This window comes from Mya arenaria, chromosome 17, assembly GCF_026914265.1.
Source record: "Mya arenaria isolate MELC-2E11 chromosome 17, ASM2691426v1".
In the NCBI taxonomy this organism is placed as follows: Eukaryota; Metazoa; Mollusca; class Bivalvia; order Myida; family Myidae; genus Mya; species Mya arenaria.
Genome location: NC_069138.1, coordinates 43539264 through 43563867, shown reverse-complemented (window position 1 = coordinate 43563867; position 24604 = coordinate 43539264). Strand labels below are relative to the sequence as shown.

Below are 24604 nucleotides of genomic sequence, written 5' to 3'. Positions count from 1 at the left end.
CCATCAAATACGTGTAAGTCTCTATGTTTTGCTTTAAATAATCCCTTTTTACAATGTTTTTGACGACATTGGGCCGACTGTTCTGAACTTTGTTAAAGTAAACAACGTTATAAGCGAAATCAACGTGAATTATTTCAAATAATGCTCAAAAGTTCACTAATTCAAGTTAATCTGAGACATTGTCTCAAATAATGCTCAAAAGTTCACTAATTCAAGTTAATCTGAGACACTGTCTCAAATCTTTTAAGACATAATGAAGCTGACAAGAGTATCCATTAAACGTCCAGAGCAGTAAAGATTTGAGAGTTAACAACGATGACGTTAACAACATTGTTAACTTAAACATTCTGAACAATCAGCCTACAGTTATAAGCTCAAGAGACGAGCAACAACATAAACACATACAACTTTTACAGAGAAATATACATGCTTATCCTGGACAATTACTTTTTCAAACTGAAACATTTTTTTCCGAATCTCATTTTCAGAACCGTTTTCTTTTTCAAACAAGTTTATGTCATATAAACACAGAAACACACACACAAAGGTGCTGGGTTGGAGTACCAATCAGGTTCAAAAACTTTTAAATGTATAGTCCAGTCCGATCTAGTTAATCAGTTATTGTGTTACTTATCAAGTGGAATTCGCAAACCATAACTAAATAACCAGTTACTGCTAGAAGCCAAAAATGCATTTACAGATAAGTGGATAACATGAATTTTATCTAGTTAACCAGTTAATATGTTACTTATTAAGTGCAATTTGTAAACCATAACTAGTTGACCTGTTAGTGTGGTATAGCTAAAAAAGGGTAAGAGGTGGCAGTTCTGGACACATTTAAGCCTGTTTTTAGTCTTATCATATTTATCTTACCAAAAACGTAACGCGAATATTAACTAAGTAGCTAGATAATTATCGCGAAAATTAAGTGGTTAACACGAAACAATTCGCGAACGCTATCAGGATATCTTACGGCAGTAATATTCCACCATAGTAATCAGGGGCGTAATAAGCCCGTCATTCATGTGGGTTCATAATTGTGCTGGGGGGGGGGGGAGGGGGCATGCCTCAGCCCCCTGGAATTTATTAAAAAAGATGCATTCCCCGATTATGTTTATAACATTCAGACTGTTTAACCGATTTTCTGTCCTTTTAGCCATTGAACTGTATAATGAAATTTTCAACGTCCATATGTCTCTATCAGCATGTATTGTCAATAACGATAGCATAGCGAATCCAGGGAAGGGGGGGTGGGCACACGCCCCCCCTAAACTCATCCAAGTTTACTTTTTACTTCTATATAGGAGAAAAAAAGCAACAAAGTACGCCATAATGCATCATCTCAGGCTAGAAATTGTTAAAACTTGGGGACCCCCCCTTCCCCGCCAGTACTTTACACAAAATGAATTTCGGTTCTGTGGGAGGGGCGCTGTCAAAAGATTAGGCTCCTGAGTAAAACCGCCTCTTATGTCAAATCATGGATCCGCCTCTGCATAGCTTGATTTATAACAACGTAGTGTAAATATCCATACTCCATACTGTGTACAGTCAAATGAATGCTACTGATGTTAAGATGTTGAGTCTGATTTTTGCAAGCAGTTGTCTGTGTGTGTTCGCATACGAACGAAATTTATGAAGTATGGCGACATTTCTCATTGTGTGAATATCAACATTTCAATGGTAAATTATGCGTTGAAATCAAGGTATCATTTTAACACGTGGCGACCGAGATTGTGAACTGCCGTACTAAAATATTCCTTTAAGATTGGGCTTATAATTATTATAATGTGTAAAATGTACATACTTCTATAACAAGAACAAAAACACCAACAAGAACAGCAGCAGCAGCAGCAACAACAACAAGAACAAATCGCTATCCATGACTAACACTGCTACCTACGATAAAGACATTCATTAAAGGGACTTTTTTATGAAGTCACATATTAATATTTAAAACAAATGTTGCAGAAAATGAAAGAAAAAGTTTATCTCAAAACTTCAGTAACCTTTTAATGTAAATGATTTTGTGCTTGAGTTCACAAAGTGAGTATCAACATGATACTGTCTGGTGGTAATGTTCGGTGGTTATTCAAATATAATAATAAAAAGGTCTAAATTCGAACATAAATACAACACACAAAAAAAACCGCAAACATGAGCGAGTCCCTTTAAAGTATAAATTCAAAATGCAGTCAACTGGGTATAAAAGGGTGTGTTTGTCGCACCAAATCTATAACATCGCTAAACGCTTACAATCTGTTCGCATGTTTTCTACATTTCATTTTTATTATGGAAATATAGATAAACATACATAACAACCTGTATCAAGTTATTGTGCCTACATACAATATGCACCCGGACGTTTAATGATTAAAGCCTTGTTCATGATTTCGCTATCGGAGTCCTCATGATTTTAGTTTGATTCAGTCCATAACACTCCCGTTGGTCACTCGCAAATTATACAAGATCGTCCTTTAGAAAGATGAAAAAAAATGTCAAGTAATACATTTTAAATAATTCATTTCAAAACAAATTAAACATGCAAATCACTAATAATTGACTTTTATGAAGAATATATATCAAATCAAATTAAACATGCTCTTTCACTGATAATTTATCTAGTATTTTTAATTAATAAAAAAGGAATATCTTAGCCATGAACAGTGTTTTAATACATTTTGATAATTCTTACAACTGAATGCAAACTGAACTAATATTTGCGTTAAAACCAGACAACATTAAAACCTATATCTACCTTATACTATTAAAGTGACACTCTTATTCAAAATCAATACATACACATGTATAACACACATACATTTTGACTAATAAACCTTAACTTACTTACTAAATTATGCACCTAAGGAAAATATTAACTACTAATAACAAGATTGTAACCGTGAAATTAATAGCAGAAAGCGCAAAGATATTAAATGATTGGTGAATGCTAAAAGATTTACTGTGGTCTACTATAGTCTCATAACGTAGAAATACCGTGTTTTATGCTCATTTCTTTCAAATAAAACTCGATATCCTTCATAAGAACCATTGTTTTTGACATTTATTCATCCTTTTTGGAATATTAAAACAATATTATTAAGTGTGGTAAATCTTATTGGGAGTAAGCATCTTTAAAGCTGATTCGTTTTGCACATATTGTCATAAACATGATTTCAATCTACTAGTAGTTATAAGTTAAGAATACAGCAGGCAAACTTCAGTATCTTGAATCTCCGTCATCCGTTATCGACAAGATATTGAACAGTTTACCAACGTTTGTAAACTTCTGCATTTTTATCCGATATCGCGATGGGCGGGGTTAAGCGAGTCGCCACTGCCTGTGACACTCCCAGCCAATCACAGCGCGGCAAACCATATATGGCTGCCTCAAATGAAGAAGCTTTAATCGGCAACTTTTTAAGATAAATTTTCACCCTTAATTTTAAAGTGAGTGATACTAACTAGAGTCTCGTTTTGTAAAGAGTGCCGGTTCACTGGTATTTATGTATTTGGACTTATTTTTGCAGTTCTGACTTTTAATTGTTTAAGGTATACATGGATATAATAGCACACTTATAACAACTTTGACTGGATAGACAAGAGTCGTATACAATATTTATTCTTTCGATATTGTTGACACGGATATATAGAGTATATCCCTACAACTCACAGAACAAAGCCTTACAACAACAACAGCAGCAGCAGCAGTAGCAGCAACAATAACAACAACAACAACAACAGAACTGGCAGCAACAAACAACAAAACCAACAACAAGTGATAGCAAGATTAAAACCAACATTACTGGTACCTCTTCATCGTGGGAAACCAGAGCACAGTATTAGCAAATGCTACTATGAATGAACAGAACGGTGTATTTTTCAATGATTAAGACGAACATTATAACAGCTATCTATATTTGATATAGATGTGACAAGTCGACGTTCGCGAAAACCTGCTAATAGAGTAATCATGAGACGATGACATTATTGGAAGGTTTTTGTATTCATTGACAAGTAAGCGGCAACACTGCTCGATCCCGTGGGAGCGCCGAGACGCTGATGTTTTTGTTTAGCAGGGTGCGAATGTGTTGTTAGTCGTTGCCGGTGTCCTTTAACCAATGCAACTGGAATTTTCAAGTCACGGCAAGCGTTTGGATGGGCACATATAAGTTTATAAACGCCGCATGTGGAACTTCATTCCTCAGAGTACGTCCACTCGTACAGACTGCTTGTACAATCATTGTGCTTCACCGTATGTGTTTGTAACAAGGGTTGATAATAATATCATTGTTGAAAAGCAATTACATTTGATATTTTGAAATAACTCGGAGCCGGCACGTATGTTGTAGCATACATATTTGAGACTATACCGTTATTAAATCGAAGAATTGAACTGCACATAACGTTGAGTTGCGCCTTCAAGTCGGACCTTGGTCCTTGGATGCGACGCGGATCTTTTAGCTGCCATTTTCCCGTGCTATGTGGACCAACTGTCTGCCTGTGCCGGACACCATGGGCTTCGTACCACACGTGCAGAATATACCGGACTTTTCCCCGCCAGCCTCATTCTCAGGTAACCATCACGCCACGTGCCGCCACGTGCCGTAGATGTAAACTGTTAGTATAGTGATCAATTTTGAACCCGGTAATTTTCAAGGAAAATAAAACAAAACTCACAACAAAATACACAACAAAACACACAACAAAACACACAACAAAACACACAACAAAATACACAACAAAACACACAACAAAACACACAACAAAATACACTACAAAACACGCAACAAAACACACAACAAAACACACAACAAAACACACAACAAAATACACCGCAAAATACACCGCAAAATACACCAACATACACAATAAAATAGAAGAAAAATACACAGCAAAATAAATAACAAAATATATACCAAAATGCACAACATAATATGAAGCAAAATACACAAGCAAACATAACAAAATAGAAGAAAAATACACAATAAAATAGAAATATGCACAACAAAATACACATTAAAATACAAAAATACAAAAATACAACAAAATATAATACAAAATACACAATAAAATGCACAAAATCACATCCAACCACATCGCAAAATAAACAAAAATAAACAGCGAAAAAACCTTTTGTGTAACAATAGACTTTTGTTTTTATTTCAAACAATTATGATATAGATAATTAATCCGTTGATTTTTGTTTTTACATTATAGATAATATATTTTGGGTATTATCAATGCTAAAATGGTGTGCAAGATAATATAGAAGCAAGTATTTCCATCTGATGTTAATAAGTATATATGTTTAAATATGATATTTATTCGATATATTTTAATCTGTATATTACAGTGTCTTTTGTGTATACTCTTTACATTTTTTTAAACCCAATCGCAGAAGTACATTAAATATTTTAGAACATGTTTGGAGATTGTTTCTGCACGGCTAATTATTTAGAATGGCAATTTAGAACGAATTTAAATTGTCTTCAGTATTTCATGGTGTTTAAAAAATCTTATTTTTTAGTTCGCTTTGAATTAAGACATTTTAAAGGTAATGCACTGAGCCTTTCATACGTCGGTTTTGGTTTTGTTTTATGAAACGACATCAGTTTCCTTTTTCTGCTTTCCTTTAGACTTTTTTTATTTAAACAAATTAATTATAATTTGTAATTTTAGGATTTTTTTATTTTATATTTATTTAAATATAGATACTCATGTATAAATTTATTTTAACTGAATTGCCCAGACAGCATATTATGCGTTTTTGGGATGAGTTTAATCCAAGGAAAATAAACGTTTGATGCAAGCCGTGTTTGTTAACACTTAAATGTGACAAATATAGTCATGTATTATATCATAACTCTCTTGTTACTCAGCGTATTCATTGCACATTAATGGTAAAAAACTCTTACCAATTTTATTATTTTTGGTTATAAAACAAGGATGTTTTACAACTTTAACAAATTTTTCGTCAACTAAGTTTTTTAGTAAACTGAATTTTATTTAGGAACGGCAGCAAAGCACAAATTTATGACCTGATAACAATCGAATAACGAGCGTAAACAAGAGGCAAAGTGCAAAATCATAACCATGTATGGGGCTTTAAAGCCCTCAAACCCGGGGGTATATGGCGCGTGACAGTTCCATGTTGTCGCGCAAATAGAGAGGCTATCGCCGCGCCGCGGTTGGCAGATAGCGATCTGTGTCGACACCGTAACGTTCACTATGCCTAATTGTCGTGTTTATAGACTTTAATGTCTATATAATGTGTAAGAGTATCATTAAAACCCCGTTTTTAAGTTTGAGCAAAGCATTATTGTAACAATTTAAACAATTTTCCGTATTTTTCTCGCTCATTGAAATGTTTTGTGGCATTTTACGGATAATTTTGATGTGAAAAACGATTATTACTATAAATACGATTACCTTTCGCACAGTTTAAGCGAGTGCTTTTATTATTTCTGTTTTCATCACCGAGGGCCTATACGGAATTGTTAACAGTGCAATGCGCAAAAACGATTTGAACCAGTTTTCTTGAACTGGACACTTATTATTTGCCAGTATGTCACCTGAGTAGTTATGTCGCGTGTGTAGTGATGTCGCCTGTGTAGTTATGTCGCCTATGAAGTTATGTCGCCTGTGTAGTTATGTCTTCTGTGTAGTTATGTCGCCTGTGTAGTTATGCCTCATGTGTAGTTATGTCGCCTGTGTAGTTATGTCTCTTGTGTAGTTATGTCGCCTATGTAGTTATGTCGCCTATGTAGTTATGTCGCCTGTGTAGTTATGTCTCCTGTGTAGTTATGTCGCCTATGTAGTTATGTCGCCTGTGTAGTAATGTCGCATGTGTAGTTATGTCTCCTGTGTGGTTATGTCGCCTATGCATAGCACACATACGGATAACCCACTATAAGAACATAGGGGTCTACCAGCGCTGTTGCCGTCGTGTGCGGTGTGATTTTTTTTATTTCCGCTCTCGAACTTTTTCATTTATTACCAAATCTTGACCAAACTTGTATTAACTGTTAAGTTAAAAATGTTATGTCCCTGGAATTATCAATATTCGCAATCCAAGAACTTCGACGCTCCCGTCTGGTTAACGTTGTTTAATTAGCAGAATTATGGTTGATATGAATGCGCTAACATGAACAGTGACACAACATTTCTTTCACAACTTAAACGCCTGCTTTTGATATTGTTGTTGCATTGACTTCTAAGAAGTCAAGTTTGTATGTATCAGTTAGATATCCAGAAGTGAAATCTTATAATAATGTTTAAGAATGGGAGGAGTGAGCGTAGCGAACGAGCCTTTCTTAATCATTAAGATTTTAATTCTGGTTATCTAACTGACTTGGAATACAACCTCATTGGCTGACACATTGTCAACGCAAAATCTAACGCAAAGTGTGTGTGTATCGGACGAGTGGCAATAGGCCGACGTTTAAACACCCGCGAAAACTGAAATTCTTAATGATTATATATAAATTTTAGTACTTAATGACTGCTTATCTGCAATTTCATTGGCTGAAAATGTAGGGTATTCTAAGACATATTCATGAACTTAAGTGAGTTTTACTGTATAATTAGGACATGACCGTAGGAATATGTTGCACTCGCCAAATGGGACTTGCCCGTATGGAAGTACATTGTATAAATAAACTTACAACCCCGTATATGTTCGCTTACAAAAGTTACGCCCACTCCACCCCTTCTTAATCATTTAGACTTTACTTCATGCCAGACTACTATAATTCGAGGAGTGAATGCAAAAAGGTTCTAAGTGGCATTTTATAAAGAAGAAGAAAAAACCTTTTCGCTTTCACCCCTCGCATTGCTTTACTTGTTATACATGAACTTTGACTGATTTTGATAGAGTTTATAGGTGAAAGTATGAGAGGTCACGGCTCAATCAGTCATTAAAGCTGCACTCTCACAGATTTACCATGTTTGCAACTTTTTTATTTTTTGTCTTGGAAAGATCAAATTTTTGCGTAAATATCTGCAAACCAATCATATAAGATTGCTGACAATAGATCAGATCGCAGATTTTCATATTTCCGTTCGAAAATTAATGTTTTATGGCTTACACCGTTACTAACGGTTTAAGAAAAATGCATAAAACATCATTTTTTGGACTTAAATATAGAAATCAGCGATCTAATTTTTCGACAGCAGTCTTATAAAACTAGTTTCCATGAATTTTCGCAAAAATTGGCTCGTTCCTAAACAAAAAAATAAAAAGTTGTAAAAATGGTAAATCTGTGAGAGTGCAGCTTAAAGACTAAACAACGAAATACAGTGCACAAAAGATATGACTCTGATTGGCTTGTTTGAGAGCGATGAACTGCCAATAGCGTTTATGTCATGTACCAATCTAACCTTTTATATTGCAGGCGGGATGCCGGCCACCCAGCGCGAACTGTGTGCCGGATGTTGCCGGCTTATAGACGACCGGTTCCTGATGCGCGTCGTGGATCTTTCGTGGCACGAACACTGCCTCCAGTGTTCCGTGTGCCGCGCTCCGCTACAAGGCTCGTGCTTCGTCAAGGACCAGAAGTTGTTCTGTAGACACGATTACGACAAGTGAGTACCGTAATTAGTTCTGTATTTTTAACCATCAGTGGTAGTAGTAGAAGCGCAGTTGCAGCTGCTGCTATTGCTTCTTCTACTTCTTAATAACAATAATAATACTAGTACTAATACTTCTACAACTACTACTAAAAGAGATTATGATAATTGATAGTAATCAAACCATAGCATAATAATTACAATAATAATAATATTAGGCTTAGCCATGTTTAATTTTAATGCACTTCAATACCTCTCGAAATGTGTAAAAAGTATTTGCTTTTAAACTTTGCTGTACAGGTTTCAGACACGATGTACTCTATTCTGTGGTATATAACTCGCTCTGAATAGAATCAAAGCATATTTTGGCAGAAAGCAAGTATCAAGTCAAATCATTAGAAAGAAAATCTGTTCGTAAGCTGAGGTTGAGTTTTGTGGTTTTGTTCATTTCTAGCATGCCGTGCTTAACAGCTAACAAGATCAATTTAATTTTATACGGTATGCTGGACTAATCGTCGGAATTAAAGGCGAATTACACGCCATCGTGCTTTCCTAATCAAGTTCTAATTGATAAACTTGCTACGCCGACATGTTTTTGCAGTCAAAGGACAACTCGAACCGGTTTGATAGGATTACGAAACAAGCGCACTCCGTGTACAAATGTCACGTGATCAAGAAAGTGTCAATCAAGCTTGTGAATGTACGAAAAAAAAACCCAGCTAAATCTCTCAGACCTTAGCACAAGTACACAAAGCATGTACATTACACCCACCTCGTAGCTTTATTTCTTGCAAACTGTGCCTGACATTAAAAACGTAGTTCAGCCTGGCCATAAATAAAAACCGTTCAGTTATTTATTTAGAACTGCGTACACACGCGAAGCAAATGGTTAAACATCATATGGTTTTCGAAATTGTAATGGCTGAAAAACATTATTTTTTCTGTAGAAAAAATGTGCTAATAACAACATGATAAAAAACTCAAAATGAAAACTCCGCTTTCCAAGTATATTTTAGTTACTTTGGTGCTTATCATCTGCATTCAATATTGAAATCATTCATTGTAAAGCCAGCCTCAATTTTTAAAGTAAAACTCAAAAATCATTATTGTTTTTAAATTGACGGACCAAATGTCAAAAATCTTCAGAATGTCTTACTTAAGACATTTGATAATTAGACATTGCAAATTGTAAAAAGAAAACATGATTATTTTTTTTCAATTTTGACTTTGCATCTCCCTTTCAATACAAACCGTTTAAAATATTATTTTTTAAGGCAATTCCTTACAATACCAGGTGCGAGATCCCAGAATACATATTGATTCAAATTTCATTAAAAATATTGAATAACTATGGTGAAAATAGAAAAGAAAACTTGTTCTACTTGGGGTTTCAGACAATCTTTAACAATATGATAAGAACAAACTGGACAGTGTTGATTCGCGCTTTGTAAAATTATTAATGTCCGACCTTTTGAAAAATAACACAGTCTTATTCACAGTTTAGCGGTCTCTGAAACATCGTATTTGCATCATGAAATTTCTTCCAAGCGAAACAGAATATAGCAAACTGTAAGGATGTTTTCCCCCATGCGTTTCGCATGTTTTCAATTGTGTAGCCGATTTGCAAGTCGTGTCAATACCAAGTCATGGATATTACAATTCTCTGTGATTCAGAGCAATTAAGCCGACATGGAACCGTTAATCTTGTCGGCGGGAGCAATAACTAAACGTTTAAGGGTTGCGGGGTCTAGCGGAGAAGTATTTTCACAGAATATATTTATTTTACGGTCAATGAAATAAATCATGGGCTTTCTTTCCTCACAATAATATTAGCAGAGAGAAAGTGAAATATCTCTTCAAGGTTTCATACACGGAACGCCAAAATTAACGCAGTGTTACTTTTATTACAGTACAGTTATCACTGTCACCATGTAAATCACGTGACCATATATAATATCTGTAAAGATTGTAAATTATCATACATTATTTAGTAATGTATTTTGATTAATTGAAACTTTATTTAAAATGCACCTATAAGAGAAGATTATTTTTTATATATACAATGTAGTTTATATAGCTGAAATCCAGCTATACTCGCTAATGGTGGCAAAGATCTATTCTGCTTGTCAGGGGAGGTCACTGCACAGTAGTTTGACATATAGCAACGGGTGCGTTTGAGTATTGTTGTCGCCTAACACTAACTGCACTAACTGTAATTATATGAAGCATACTTACTTATCCAATCGTATTAGATACAAACTTTAGCTTTCGATCTACATGGCCGTCCCTATCTGGGCTTATCAGCGTCTGTAAATATTGGCACGGGGATCTATGTATCGTCCACACTTGTCAGTGGGCTGACACTGTTTACAAAGACGACTGGACAGTTGTTTGTACTTACCTCAGAGAAAGGCTTAAGCAAGTGTTAAGAGCACAAACCCTGTAAGTTATGAGAAATTGAATGCCACTTAAGTCTGTTTAGCGATGATGTGTATATGTTGGTTGAATATTACTTTCGGAACAAGAACGTGATAGCTCTATCTGGCTGCTACCAATTTAAGAGATTGCCAACTCACAGAATTGCTTACATAGTAGGATATACCATTGATATCACTGTGAAAATGAAGGGTATATTCGTATTATGGTATCCAGTATTACGCAGTTTTGTCCCCGACGGCAGATATAGAGTCTAATATTGGAGACTGTCGCTCCGATTCCATGCCGACGATGCCATTTGTGATTTTAATGACAGTTTTATTACACTTGAACACCGTAATTGTTGTCTTTGTTATAGAACTTATTGGAATAAGCCGAATGTTAAACAAGAACTCTACCACGATTTTATTGTCTTAAGATTTTAATATATTTTAGGAATCCGAGCCTTCGTGTCAAGCAACAAACACGCTGGTAACTTGAAATTGCTTCTCTTAAACTTTAATTAAAATATCTATGAAATAAAGAAAGGTTTAAAATGATAGTTATAGCAAGAACATTTTCAATTTTATAATATGACAAACTCTTCATACTCAGATATCTTCTCGAAAATTGTTTCACAGATGTTAGCAAAGAAAGAAACGACAACAAAAAAATAAGCGCGTTTTAAAAAAATCAATAAAAAAATCTTGCATTTAATTTTTTTGTAAATGTTGTTGGTGATTGACGACAAGAGTTTTTGTTCTTGACAATTATTTTTAAAAATCGTTTGGAAATGGGTATTGTCATAAACACCTCATTTCCGCACAACTATTTTTACAGTTTTAGCATATTGCTTTATGTTTCATTCTTTGCAAGGACACATGCATTTGTGCCCCGCATTAAATGATATGGCAGCTAAGACCGACTGACAAAAGCAACATTTGAAATACATCCACGATCACTAAAATTGACAATTTTATTAAACGTGAAAGGGGAAGTATTGAAGACTTCATCAATTTTTGACGAGATCAGAGAGCGCAAATATTAATTGATAAGTTGTCAATATTATTAGTATCCTTCTACTTGAGAATAGTTTTCGAAGTACAAATGAATAAAAAAAACCGGAAATGCTTACGCAACTTGTGCCCCATCACCCCAATAAATAAATAAATAAACAAAAGAAAATACAAACAATAAACTATTGCTCGTTGATGGGCCGCTGAATATTTCCTTTTGGCAAGCATTCGGTAGAATTATTCGACAGCCATTTAAAGTGAAATGACGCCGATATCAAAATTATTGACAATATTAAATTAATTATGTTTAAATGCTATTGAAATCACTGCCTAATGGTAAACTTTATGATATTAAATTTTTGATATGGGATTTTTTTGGTAACATGCTACTATATTGCCTGCCCCCTCACCCTCTGAGGTTGTCCATGGCGAGGCGTGTCGGAGGACTAGACGCGCTGACGTTTGATTTGGAACTGAGAGAGGGCTAAAATTTCAAAATAGTGAAAATAAATATTTGATATTTTCACTGTTTTAAACATTAAAATACCTATTTTATAAAACTGATAAATTTCTATAAACCACCGGAAAACAAATAAATAAACCGTTTTAATAGAACAAGCATTACATATAATTATATTTAAAAGGAGGAAGAATGTCATTTCACAAATGAGTTAAATAGTAAACATTTTGAAAAGTTGCCTTAACATTATATTGTAATATTATTAACAAAAACGTTCAAATTGTTACTCTGATGTTCATATTAGACCACTTAAATAATAAAAGAAACATTCAATACACTCTTGGTTAGGAGCATATGAAGGAGGCCGTCAATAGATTTACATTGTAGAATTCCTAGTTCTATTATTCTATGTATAGCATTTTCATTGAATTTATTATGTCCATGTCATAAGAGAATCTGTAATTAGAAATCAATGATTAAGGCAACTTATACCGGAAATATTTATTCATAAATCAAGCACAGCTATGTGCACCCGAGGAGTGCTTGATGGACCTAAATCAGGCGGACAATATTCTCCGTCGGTTTATCCGGTTTTGGCACCGTGATTCTAGCGCACATAGTTGTCAATCCTGCATGGTCCACAGATCTAAGATCAGTTCTCAGTTCAAAAGTTTGTTCTTTTATATGTGCCCAGCGATGCCGGGGGAAAACATGGTTGGCGTCTGCAGCAAAATGCCACTTTTGTCGTCTGTTTAAAGGAACTTGGAAAACAAGCGTTACTCTAACAGCGAATTCACATATATCAATTTAATAATCGATTAAGTCGTCATTGGGTGTTCAAGAGCCTGATTCTTGCTTCCGTATTGTGACTTGTAAATCAATTAACGAACAGCAGGACTGTCTCGGCCGATGTGATTATTGCTCGTGCAGCACGCGGGCTAAGACACGTGCAGTCTTTTTCTCAATATATTTTTCATGCCCTGAGAGAATTCCGGCCTCGCTAAAATTCCATTGCATACAGTTTTCTTGTGGTTCAATATGCAAGTACACTAGAAACGTGCACTTTTTCTATTTTGTCAAGCACTTTGTGATTGTCTACGCAAACAATCAAAGGGGTGTCATTGTCCCCAACCTGTCCGGTCTGTGCCAGCCGTGGGCAATCTACGCCATCGGGGACTGTGGTTAGAACTTGACAAGCGTCTTTTAACCAAGGCCTTACCCTCTTGTCAGTTGCTGACAACAGGACTTGGTGTGCCCATTGTTTTTAACATCAGTCCGCATCAACTGATTTACATTAAGTATTTCCAAACAGGATTGCGTTATGCCACAGTAGTAGCTTACTACAAGAACGGCGACCTGTTTTGATCATCGCTAGGTTGAAGTCATACTAGGATAATAAACGCAACGCACAGGAATTCTTGAACACACATCTGAGGTCCTTTATCTGACATTGGACGTCAAAGTCCAAAATAAACATGTAAAACATTAATAAACTTTAACAAACATTTTCCAAGCTGGAATCACGCAAAGTTCCGCCTATTAAATGCTCGTTATTCTCCCTCATTTCCTAATAACGAAAAGTAAGGCTTGTTTTATGAAAATCTGCAATCCGGAGTTGCTGACCAGACTTAAACATAGTTCGATTCGTCTCCATAGCAACGTGACAAAATGGCGGTAAATGGACAGATGGAGCACTCGACACAATCCGACGGGAAGAATTACCTGACATAAATAAGTGCGCAATAATTGAAAGTAAATATTGTCTCGTGCGAGGAAAGTGATCGGGGAGGGATTTGTAAGGGATTAGATCTGATTGTAACGAGCTTGACGTTGTTGATTAGACGACATTGACAATCAGGGGTCAGAACGTATGACGTAATCGAATGTGGCCACGCGGACACGTTATTTGTGCATCTCTTTAGAGGCTCTTTAAGACGAACATCAAATTTTACCTGTTGGGTCGACTCAATACGACAATTTGACCGGGCACAAGAAATATAGTTCGACATAAGCATACGTGATTTATTGCAAGAAGTCGTAAACACTTTTACATATGATTTGCTTTATCAGTGCGTGTTAGCCTCTTTTTTCTACTTTACTTGAATATCTCAAACATGACAATAATCGAAAACCAGAAGCCCCCTCAACCGTGTTATTCGATGCTACAAAATAGTATAATGTACAATTTTACGTACGACTTCTAAATGTAAGTATATACACAGTTAAACATTTCGAGCTGTCGTGTAGGTCCTTATCTAAGGACATTTATATTTTCTTCACTTCCCCAAAAAAATGTCAATGAGTAAAAACCTCGGTATGGTTTATTACCGTAAAATTGTGTTTTATGAAGCGTGACACCATGGTAACGCTTTGATCAAAACATTTAAACAGTTACTGATGCGAGTGATTGAAGCGAAATTATCTGGAAAACGAAAACTAATGATCTAGCTAACGTTCCCATTGAAAGTAAGAAAAATAATTTATCAAAAGATAAAATTATCATGTTATATGGAATATTACACAATAAAACTAAGTGGTCTGCGAAGGGTATTTAATTTTGACAACTTTATATTAAAACATAAGTATCCTAACATCTGCAGAGATCACACAGAATGCAGGAATAAGATTTAATATTTAATTGATGTACTTAAATATAAAATAAATTAAAGTGAAATTGTAGTTTTAAATAATTGTACAGCTTGTTTCATATTTTGATTAAGATCATCGAACATGATACACATATACAAACTATCAATTAATAATGTCTACACAAAATATATTGCCTTAAACTAAAAAAACAACCCAAAAGTCTTGTGTTTTATGCACAAAATTCCTGTATATAAGACCCGGCACCCGGATCTCAGCGGGAGTCAACAGTTTTGAGTTCCGCGGGCTGGTGTATAATCCGGCACAATGGATAGCCTCCTGGACCTGTCATAACCGGTACCCTTCTGTCAACAATCCGACCCGAGGATATGTTATTAATGCTAAACAAACACTGATAACAAATAGGTTAAATGTATTTTAATAATTTATCTGTTTTGATGTTCCATAACATAAAGTATGTAAATCTTTGCGTTTGTATAAGCTGCTGTGTTCATTGAACGCTTACAATAACACATTTTTGGTGAAATTTTAAATACATAAATTGGGACAATATGAAGAAAATCACGAACACCCGTCCATGAAAACCACGATACCTAGCACAGCTGTGGTACCCATGAAGAACATGCTCTTTCTATTCCATCATCTGTTTTCATCAGTCTTAAAACAAACCGTGAGGTGGACAATATAAATGATGAGAAGGAGGAAAGATTTCCCGAGCGGTCGGTGGGACCTTCTGGTATGCCGGTGGTTTCTTTTCAATGCACAGATAACGTCTTGTTTCAAAACGTGATTAATTGCCATTCGGACGTTACTGGAAGAAAGAACATGTGTACTGTTTGTTTATTTAAATCATAAAAAGCAATGGTTGTGAGCATTATCTAATCACACAAGCTGTTTTCAATGGTTACAAATACATAGATTTGTAACAAACTTACCAGCCTGTCACGGCTTCAGTGATTGCAAACCAAACATAAAATGACAAATCTTAAAGAAGTGCGCTATACCGAAACGTGTTTTTTTTTTACAATGAGTAAGTTACTATGCTCGAAAATAACTCCTGTTTCTAAAAGTAGCATATTTTGTTTAGCAATGGTACGAAAATGGTTCGTCAGAAGTAAGTCATAATTCTTGTGCTTGTAAAAGTGTAGTTAGCGGGCTTTAATCTCGCCTTTCAGATGTCGCTCTCCTCTCGTCTATGCCGGGTACCCTTAAACTGACAGATTCCTGCCACTAAATTGTAATAGAGTAATCACGAGTAAACATTTTAACATCTTTGATGTTTCCTACACAAAGAATGTCTTATCAATAAATAGTAAAACATGTGTACATAAATGACTTCAAAATCCATGTATCGTGAATAAAATACTGATTTATAGCGCCAATCGAAGATAAGTGAATTATTTACTGCGTAACTTCTTCAAATTCACCCCGGTCCTGCAATGGCGGCTCTCCGGAGTCGTTTGGTGTCACGAAAGACAAAGTAAAATATGTTTTTGCTGTAATGGATCAAAGGAAGATCAAAAGTGACCATACTATGGCACAAATGTAAACTTCAAGTTCTTGATAAAAATGTCAGGAGTATATTTCGGCCGACCGAAACCTTTATGACAGAGCTCTAATGGTTTCAGTCCCACGTGTGCCCAAAGCAATTTTTGAATAAGTTCGTTTTAAACGAAACTAAGTTTATTAAACACAATAGATGATGATAATATTTGACAAAACGCGTCTAATAAAGTACGCATGTTTAAGTTTTTTTGTCTTATTTGTATAAAGTAGGAAAGACATGCACATTTGACTGGAACTGTATCGGAACAAAATGGCAGTTTGAGGCGTGATTGGGTCTTGCTGTTTTATAGTTTCTTGGAATGAGAAATTCACATTGCGATCGTTTCTTAGAAAACGTTATTAATCCGCGGTGACATCTAGCAGTCACGTTGCCATGGCAAACGCATGATTTATTGTTTTAATAAATTTTTGTCAGACCTGATAATTAGCCTAAATCAACTATGTGATTCCACGTTTTCTTTCCAAAAATACTTTGATTCATAAAAATGAGCAAAACACTATGTTCATTAAGAACACATTTTATATGTTTCTTAACACTTGCTCAAATAATTGTTCAAACGTGTTCACACGGACATTTAGTTTAAAGTCTGTGGTGTTCAAAATACCATTCGTATCAATTGAATAATTCGAATTATAACGTCTCTTTTTATTGTTTGTTTACATTTACCCCAACGACCCACATTTTTTCTTCCCGACCCTACACTTTTTTGCCGTTTAGCGGTTTTTTATGACTTACATTGTATTTACACATGTGTTGAGCAATCACTCAACAAATATATTATACGTACACCATTGAACATATAAATAATTTATATCAGTGTGTGTTTTACTTTTAGAAAAATAACTTACACGTCAACTTTCTCATTCCAGAATATTCCGACCAAAGTGTAGCGCGTGTATGCAGCAGATCTGCCCGCCAAACCAGCTCGTGATGCGCGCGCATGACCACGTGTTCCACGTGCACTGCTTTCGTTGTATGGCTTGTGGACAGCCGCTACAGAAAGGTGACGAATTCGCAGTCCGCCACGGACAGATCTTGTGCCGCATTGACTTCGAGAAAGAGATGGCTTTCAGCGCTTACAGCCCTAAATGTAAGTGTTTAAAAAATAAAATGTCCACTCTGTTAAAAAGCTCTCTTCGTCCAATAAACGCGATACCAGCCTACCTTAAGGTATGGTTGGACAGCTTTTAAGAGTTTCATAAATTGCATGACTCTTTACTCCTGGGATTGTACATGTCTATGAAAAACTACTATTTCATGTTCATTTCTCTTCCCTATGCGTTTAATAAGTCTTCAATTTCGACACGTATATTTTCATGCTAATTTACATACTGCTACGGCATACCATGTTAAGCTATACAGATTTAAACACAAACCAAGTATTAAAACGACAACAATGCTGTTGTATATATAATGCTCAACAACCTCATGTCCTTTCCAGGCGATGACAGCGACAGTTACGACGACGATAGCGACTCGGGGAAGCCACCGAAACGTCCACGGACTATCCTGACAACGAGCCAGCGCCGGAAATTCAAATCGGCGTTCGAGATGAACCCGAAGCCGTGCCGGAAGGTGCGCGAGTCACTGGCGGCGGAGACGGGCCTTAGCGTCCGGGTGGTGCAGGTCTGGTTCCAGAACCAGCGGGCTAAGGTAGGGATCGGGGATGTTATTGTTTGCTTATTGGTAGATATGATAATGTCATCTTGTAAGTTTCTCAAATATATAGAAGAAAACCCAAATGAAGTATGTCTTCCTACAGGTTACTGCAAACAGGCACATTAAAGTGTATTCATTGACATATATATGTGAACAAAGCTCAACTTTTGAAACAATTTTATTAAGCAAATTTAAATAATGGCATGCAACGCTTACATTTCCATTGCAAGATGAGCAGCTTTATACTATATATGACTTCATTAATTAAAAGTAAAGTTATAAACAACCAAACATGGGCTCAAACTGTGTACGGATCTTCAGGTAAAAAAGATTGCCCGGCGACAGAACCAGGACGGCGGCAAGGGTAAAAAGGAGGGGTCTGGTGGAGATGGGGCGGACAAGGTCAAGGTCAAATCTCCCACCGATAAGAAGGACGCCGACGACAGCGAGTCAGACAGCAGTTTTATAGGCCAGTCAGAGACTAACGGTGAGTCTAAGAATAATCTACGTCTGGAACATTGTACGGCGACGGAAGTTTATAGTTAACTGAGACATTTTTGTCAACAATTGTCAACATGAATTTAAAGAGATTAGAAGTTCATGCCTAAAAGATACCGACAAAACGCTTGACCGTTTTTGTAAAATAAATAATATAATTTGAGTAAGAATGCCAAGTCAAAACTAGCGTTACTAATAATCGACATTACTAATAATGTCCAGCTGTGGCAGGGAAAACTGCACCAATCATAATACATGTATATATGAAACTAATTTCCGGTTGTTTTTCCCAGGCGTGACGACGAAGGGCGAGGCCCGGCTGTTCGGCGACCAGATGGGCAACTTCGATACAGATCACTCAGGTAGGTGAGTAGTTATACTCGCACACTCATCTGTGGAATGGCAAACATAATAATTATATTCTCATCCAGGTTTTAAAAACAATTGTCGGATGTTTTATTTTATGAGGACACTTTATGTGTGGAATTGATTTCACTGTTTATCAAAACGTTAGGACGGGGTTTCAGTCAGGTTAGGTGATGATACAGTCAGGATAGGTGATGATACAGTCTAGAAAAAAATATCTGACCGAAAGGTTTACTTTGTTAAGTTTAAGACCTCATACTGCTCTGTGCTAAAGGTGTACTTTGTTAAGTTTAAGACCTCACACTATTATGTGCTAAAGGTGTACTTTGTAAAGTTTAAGACCTCACACTGTTATGTGCTAAAGGTGTACATTGTTAAGTTTAAGACCTCATACTGCTCTGTGCTAAAGGTGTACTTTGTTATGTTTAAGACCTCAAACTGCTCTGTGCTAAAGGTGTACTTTGTTAAGTTTAAGACCTCAAACTGCTCTGTGCTAAAGGTGTACTTTGTTAAGTTTAAGACCTTACACTGTTATGTGCTAAAGGTTTACTTAGTAAAGTTTAAGACCTCACACTGCTCTGTGCTAAAGGTGTACTTTGTTAAGTTTAAGACCTCATACTGCTCTGTGCTAAAGGTTTACTTAGTAAAGTTTAAGACCTCACACTGTTATGTGCTAAAGGTATACTTTGTTAAGTTTAAGACCTCACACTGTTATGTGCTAAAGGTGTACTTTGTTAAGTTTAAGACCTCACACTGTTATGTGCTAAAGGTGTACTTTGTTATGTTTAAGACCTCATACTGCTCTGTGCTAAAGGTGTACTTTGTTATGTTTAAGACCTCAAACTGCTCTGTGCTAAAGGTGTACTTTGTTAAGTTTAAGACCTCAAACTGCTCTGTGCTAAAGGTGTACTTTGTTAAGTTTAAGACCTTACACTGTTATGTGCTAAAGGTTTACTTAGTAAAGTTTAAGACCTCACACTGCTCTGTGCTAAAGGTGTACTTTGTTAAGTTTAAGACCTCATACTGCTCTGTGCTAAAGGTTTACTTAGTAAAGTTTAAGACCTCACACTGTTATGTGCTAAAGGTATACTTTGTTAAGTTTAAGACCTCACACTGCTCTTTGCTAAAGGTTTACTTTGTAAAGTTTAAGACCTCACACTGCTCTGTGTTAATGGTTTATTGTGTTTAATGTAACACCTCACACTGTTCTGTGTTAATGGTTTACTTTGTTAACTATTAGACACACACTGTTCTGTGCAAAAGGTTTACTTTGTTATAAAATGCTCGCAAAATGGTGGGTGGGGGAGGGTCTTGGCCTTATAAGATGTCCATAGTTTTGTGAGTATGAATATGGAGAAAATAGGATGGGAAATTCGGCTTATCCAATCATCTTGCAAATACAAGTAAGCACAGAAACGAGCTGTACAAGATTTTTTGATACATGCTTATACTGTTAGGCAGGTTGACGTTGAGTTTTAAATAATGACCAGTCATAATACAACAACTATTTATTTCATTTACAGATTCTGCATACTCTAGCACAAACACTGGCTCACATGCCTACAGTAACGGGTCAATGTTGGACGACAAGATGGACTCCATAGACCAACTGCTCGGCCAGGACGGACGGACCATGTCGGGCTCAAATACGCTCATCAATCCGATTGATAAACTTTATTCCATGCAGTCGTCGTATTTCAACGCGGAATAGGCTGAAAATTGTTGGACTATATTGTGTGCGTATGAATTAAAGACATTGAAACGATTAGGTGTACCAATGCGCACGCATGCCTACCTGGCATAACAAGTGTTTCCAGTAAGGAATTTGGGAGGGAATAATTTCAAGAAGGACCTCATTTAACTGGAGAACATTCGGAAACTGATTTACTTACTTCTAAATCACTTGAAATGTGCTAGAGATGGTCCCATGTTGAAGGAGGGGACAAATATCGTACATCGTTTTGTTGTTATGTGATGTTATTTAAGTCGTGTCGTAAGAGTGTCATATTTTGTACAAAGTGATGTAGACTGTCTAGAGAATCACGTACAGTTTTAATCGACATTGACCTTCACGAAGTTCATTCCCAGAAGTTGTTTTTAAATGTGGGTAAAATTTCAAATATCATTATGTTAAAAAACGAGTGCAATATAAACATTCATGTTATTGGAACGTTAGAACTGAGGTTTTGTGAACATATTTTGTTGTGTGGGCCAGTTTTTCTTGAATTTTGAAACAGACGAGATGTATATAGAAAGGATCTAGCTATCTTTCTTAAATCAAGAGAAAGGCCGCTCTTGACTCTAGAACGAGAGGAAAAATAAACTGGAATCTTGTGAACATATTTTGTTGTGTGGGCCAGTGTTTCTTGAATCTTGAAACAGACGAGATGTTATCATGTAACTGTAGAATGGATCTGGGTATCTTTCTTTAAACAATAAAAAGGCCACTCTTGACACTAGAACAAGTGGCGTTTTCTAAGTATCCCGACATTCCCCATACGAGTATCGTGCAGGTCTGCTTTACTGACTTAGGTTTGTTTTATTATGTATTTATATTATTTATTTTGGAGACGTTTAAGATATTAAAATATGCTAAATGTGTGTTCATGTTTTTCTCTTTTCGCAGAAATGTCCATGTGGTAAGATTGTGACTTGAGAAACACCATATATGGAAGTATTGGGAATGTTTGCCATTTCTTTTATTATTTAGCAAGATTGTGTTTTTCTTTTGTGCGAAAAATAAATCGTCAACTGTGTTCAACTGACAGAAAACGAGCCTGTTTTGAATGACAACGAATCCGATATTCTATTTTAATCACATGACGTTGCTTAATCTCGATTTTGAAACAAACATCACGTATTTCATATACATTCTTTGTACGTATCAGAGAGAAATACATATTCAGTAAGCATTCCTGCTTGGCTCGAAATTCGTGAGGCTCGAAGTATTTTGGTCGGTCTCTGGAATATCGAGCCAACGGGTTTCGACTGAAATTCATTGGAGTAAAGTCCGATTTTGACCCGTGAGCTGTGACCGTTTGTACCCGTCCACTGTTAGATTCCTGCATTGGTAAAGTGCGTGAATTTAGAGTTACCTTTTCAGAGTTACTTACCTTATAGGATGTATCATTCTGTACCTATTTTTAACGCCCAACGTAGACTCTTATTTTTAACACACGATCGTACAATATATTCTGTATCGGGACGCACGGACGTACAAACAATCCTGTATTGTTCGTACATACGATAAAGACAGAAACATGTGAAAGGGTTCCGAATGAAAGTTAGGATCGACAGACGCTCTAAAGTTAGAGTGACATAAATCCTCTTTAATAGCCATGATCAATTATCGTTTGTTTACAAACAAAACGTGGCTTTTCTCGTCTAACGGCTAGTCCAATATGGTTTTCCCAGCTGTGTATTTGTTCAAAGATATCTCCGGAGTGTTCAGAACGATGTTAAATATGGCCTATGACCACAGTTATTTTTACTATATGTTTCAAATAGACTAAAAACTATCATTTTTTTGCAATACAGTATAAAATTATGTTATGCTCTTTGCAAAAAGGCCGACCGTTTCTTCTCATTCATTCATCTTTAAAAAAAATATTGATACTTGAACACAAGCACTCTTTTTTTCTGTATTCATATCCTGGTCAACGGGAGGCAGATAACTGTGGTCTTGAGCAATTAACTATACATGTAATTTATAAACCTACCTAACGCAGCAGATATAACGCACCAGTCAATTGTAACCCCCCCCCCCCCCGGTCCGGGGAATAGTGGGGACTTTGACTTTCGGTCCAGACAACCCCGGGCAAAATCAAAATCCCCGTCCTGCGGGGACGAACTGCTGGTAAAAACCCCGCCAAATGCCCCCGCACCGCAGGGACCCTAAGTAAGGCCCATTCCCTGCTATATTTGGCGCGAAGACAAAACCACCGCATTCACCCGGCACTACGGGACCACCTGGAAGGTAAAAACTTAGCCCATTTCCCCGGCTATCCCCGGTATACCCCCGGACCTGGGGGGTGGGGGGGGGGGTTAAGGATGTGGTTACAATTGACTAAGGCATTTAAAAAGGCTGCAAGTACGAGTCCGCTCAGGGAATCTTCTCTTTATAATTTTTCATTTTCATTTTTTTTTAATTATCTTTGTTTCTTTTTTCTTTGCTTTTCATACTTGTGTGATTTTTATTCAATACATATATTCTATAGTTTTGTTTATGTTTTTTCCATGTTTGTCATTTGATGATAGAATGTTTTTCATAAAATTCATAAACATTATTTATTTTAGAAATTATGAAATACTATTGATTTTTAAATAACGTTAGCTTCGGTCGCGACATCTTAGCATTAATACTTTGAACTACAAATGGTATGAATACGTTTGATAAAAAACTAAGTCGAAAATTGCACATCTTTCAAAAGCATTGTGTGACGTATGTTCTGAAATTATGACATAAAAAGACGGAGAAGGAGCTGATGGGTTTCGAACGCACAACCCTCATAACCTTTTATTAGATTCCAGTGCCCTACCGCCACGGCTATGGCACCATTTGCATAGTGTGTTTTTACTTTTATAATTACCAAATTTATATTCAAAGTTAAGCATGTTGATTGTCGTATATCGAGCTATATGAGGAATGTCGTATGTCGTACAACACGACATTCAAAACTGGAACATTACCATGTCGATTGATGTTTTTCGAGTAGTTGAACATTTATTTGCTTATGTCACACGTCGTTTGTCGTGTTGCACGACAATTTCAGTATATCTGAATGAAATGAATTTCGATTTTCGTAGCCAGCTACTTTCAATGTCGAATGCCGGTTTTTGAGACAGCTCGACATTTAATGTTGTACGCCATTCACTAGAATGTCAATTGTCATATGGCGAGACTGCGAACATCTTCATTTTGGTTGACGTGCTGTAAAATATTATTTTTTTTTCTTATCTGATTTTAAAGAAAACTCACAGTATTTATACTTTAATTAAATGAAATATGCACTAAAAGACATAAACAGTGATTTCATATAAATACATTTGAAGAAAAGTAAAGGAGTGTAGAATGAATCGTTATTCTGCTAAAATGCTTAATTATAACGTGCTCTGAGCTTGCGTGCATAATGCATTTTTCATAGCTACGTCCCTGCCGTTCCACTCCCGGTTCTCACCACCACCCCCCTTACCAGCCTAAAGTTTTATATTTCTGTCCACATTATAATACTACTCGCAAAGTCAATACTTATTTCTAAGTTGACACTTGTTTTGCAGTGTTCTCTATAATGCTTTTTAAAATAAAAAATAAACAAAACATCGATGTAAATTCAATAAAGAATTTATTGTTTGCTTTTCAAATTCGAGGCATGACACCTAATTGTATGATAATCAAATTGATAAAGAAACAACGGTTTACATCATTAACCGATTAAGCAAAACTTCTCA

At 36.0% G+C, this 24604-nt stretch overlaps 1 protein-coding gene across 3 annotated transcripts; it reads left to right on the top strand.

Moving 5' to 3' along the window:
• Nucleotides 1-21757, top strand: LOC128224583 (LIM homeobox transcription factor 1-alpha-like). 3 transcript variants are annotated; one of them, XM_052934492.1, is made up of 7 exons: nt 1-13; nt 8394-8583; nt 17503-17723; nt 18075-18286; nt 18614-18779; nt 19084-19152; nt 20680-21757. In XM_052934492.1, the coding sequence occupies exons 2-7, from the start codon at nt 8399-8401 to the stop codon at nt 20865-20867; spliced, it is 1041 nt and encodes a 346-aa protein (XP_052790452.1). In that variant the 5' UTR covers nt 1-13; nt 8394-8398; the 3' UTR covers nt 20868-21757. The 3 variants fall into 3 exon arrangements, with proteins under 3 accessions (XP_052790452.1, XP_052790451.1, XP_052790453.1); XM_052934491.1 differs by lacking the exon at nt 1-13 and adding an exon at nt 3443-4573; XM_052934493.1 differs by lacking the exon at nt 1-13 and adding an exon at nt 3443-4573 and having other exon boundaries at nt 19084-19156; nt 20680-20843.
• The last annotated feature ends 2847 nt before the right edge of the window (nt 21758-24604 follow it).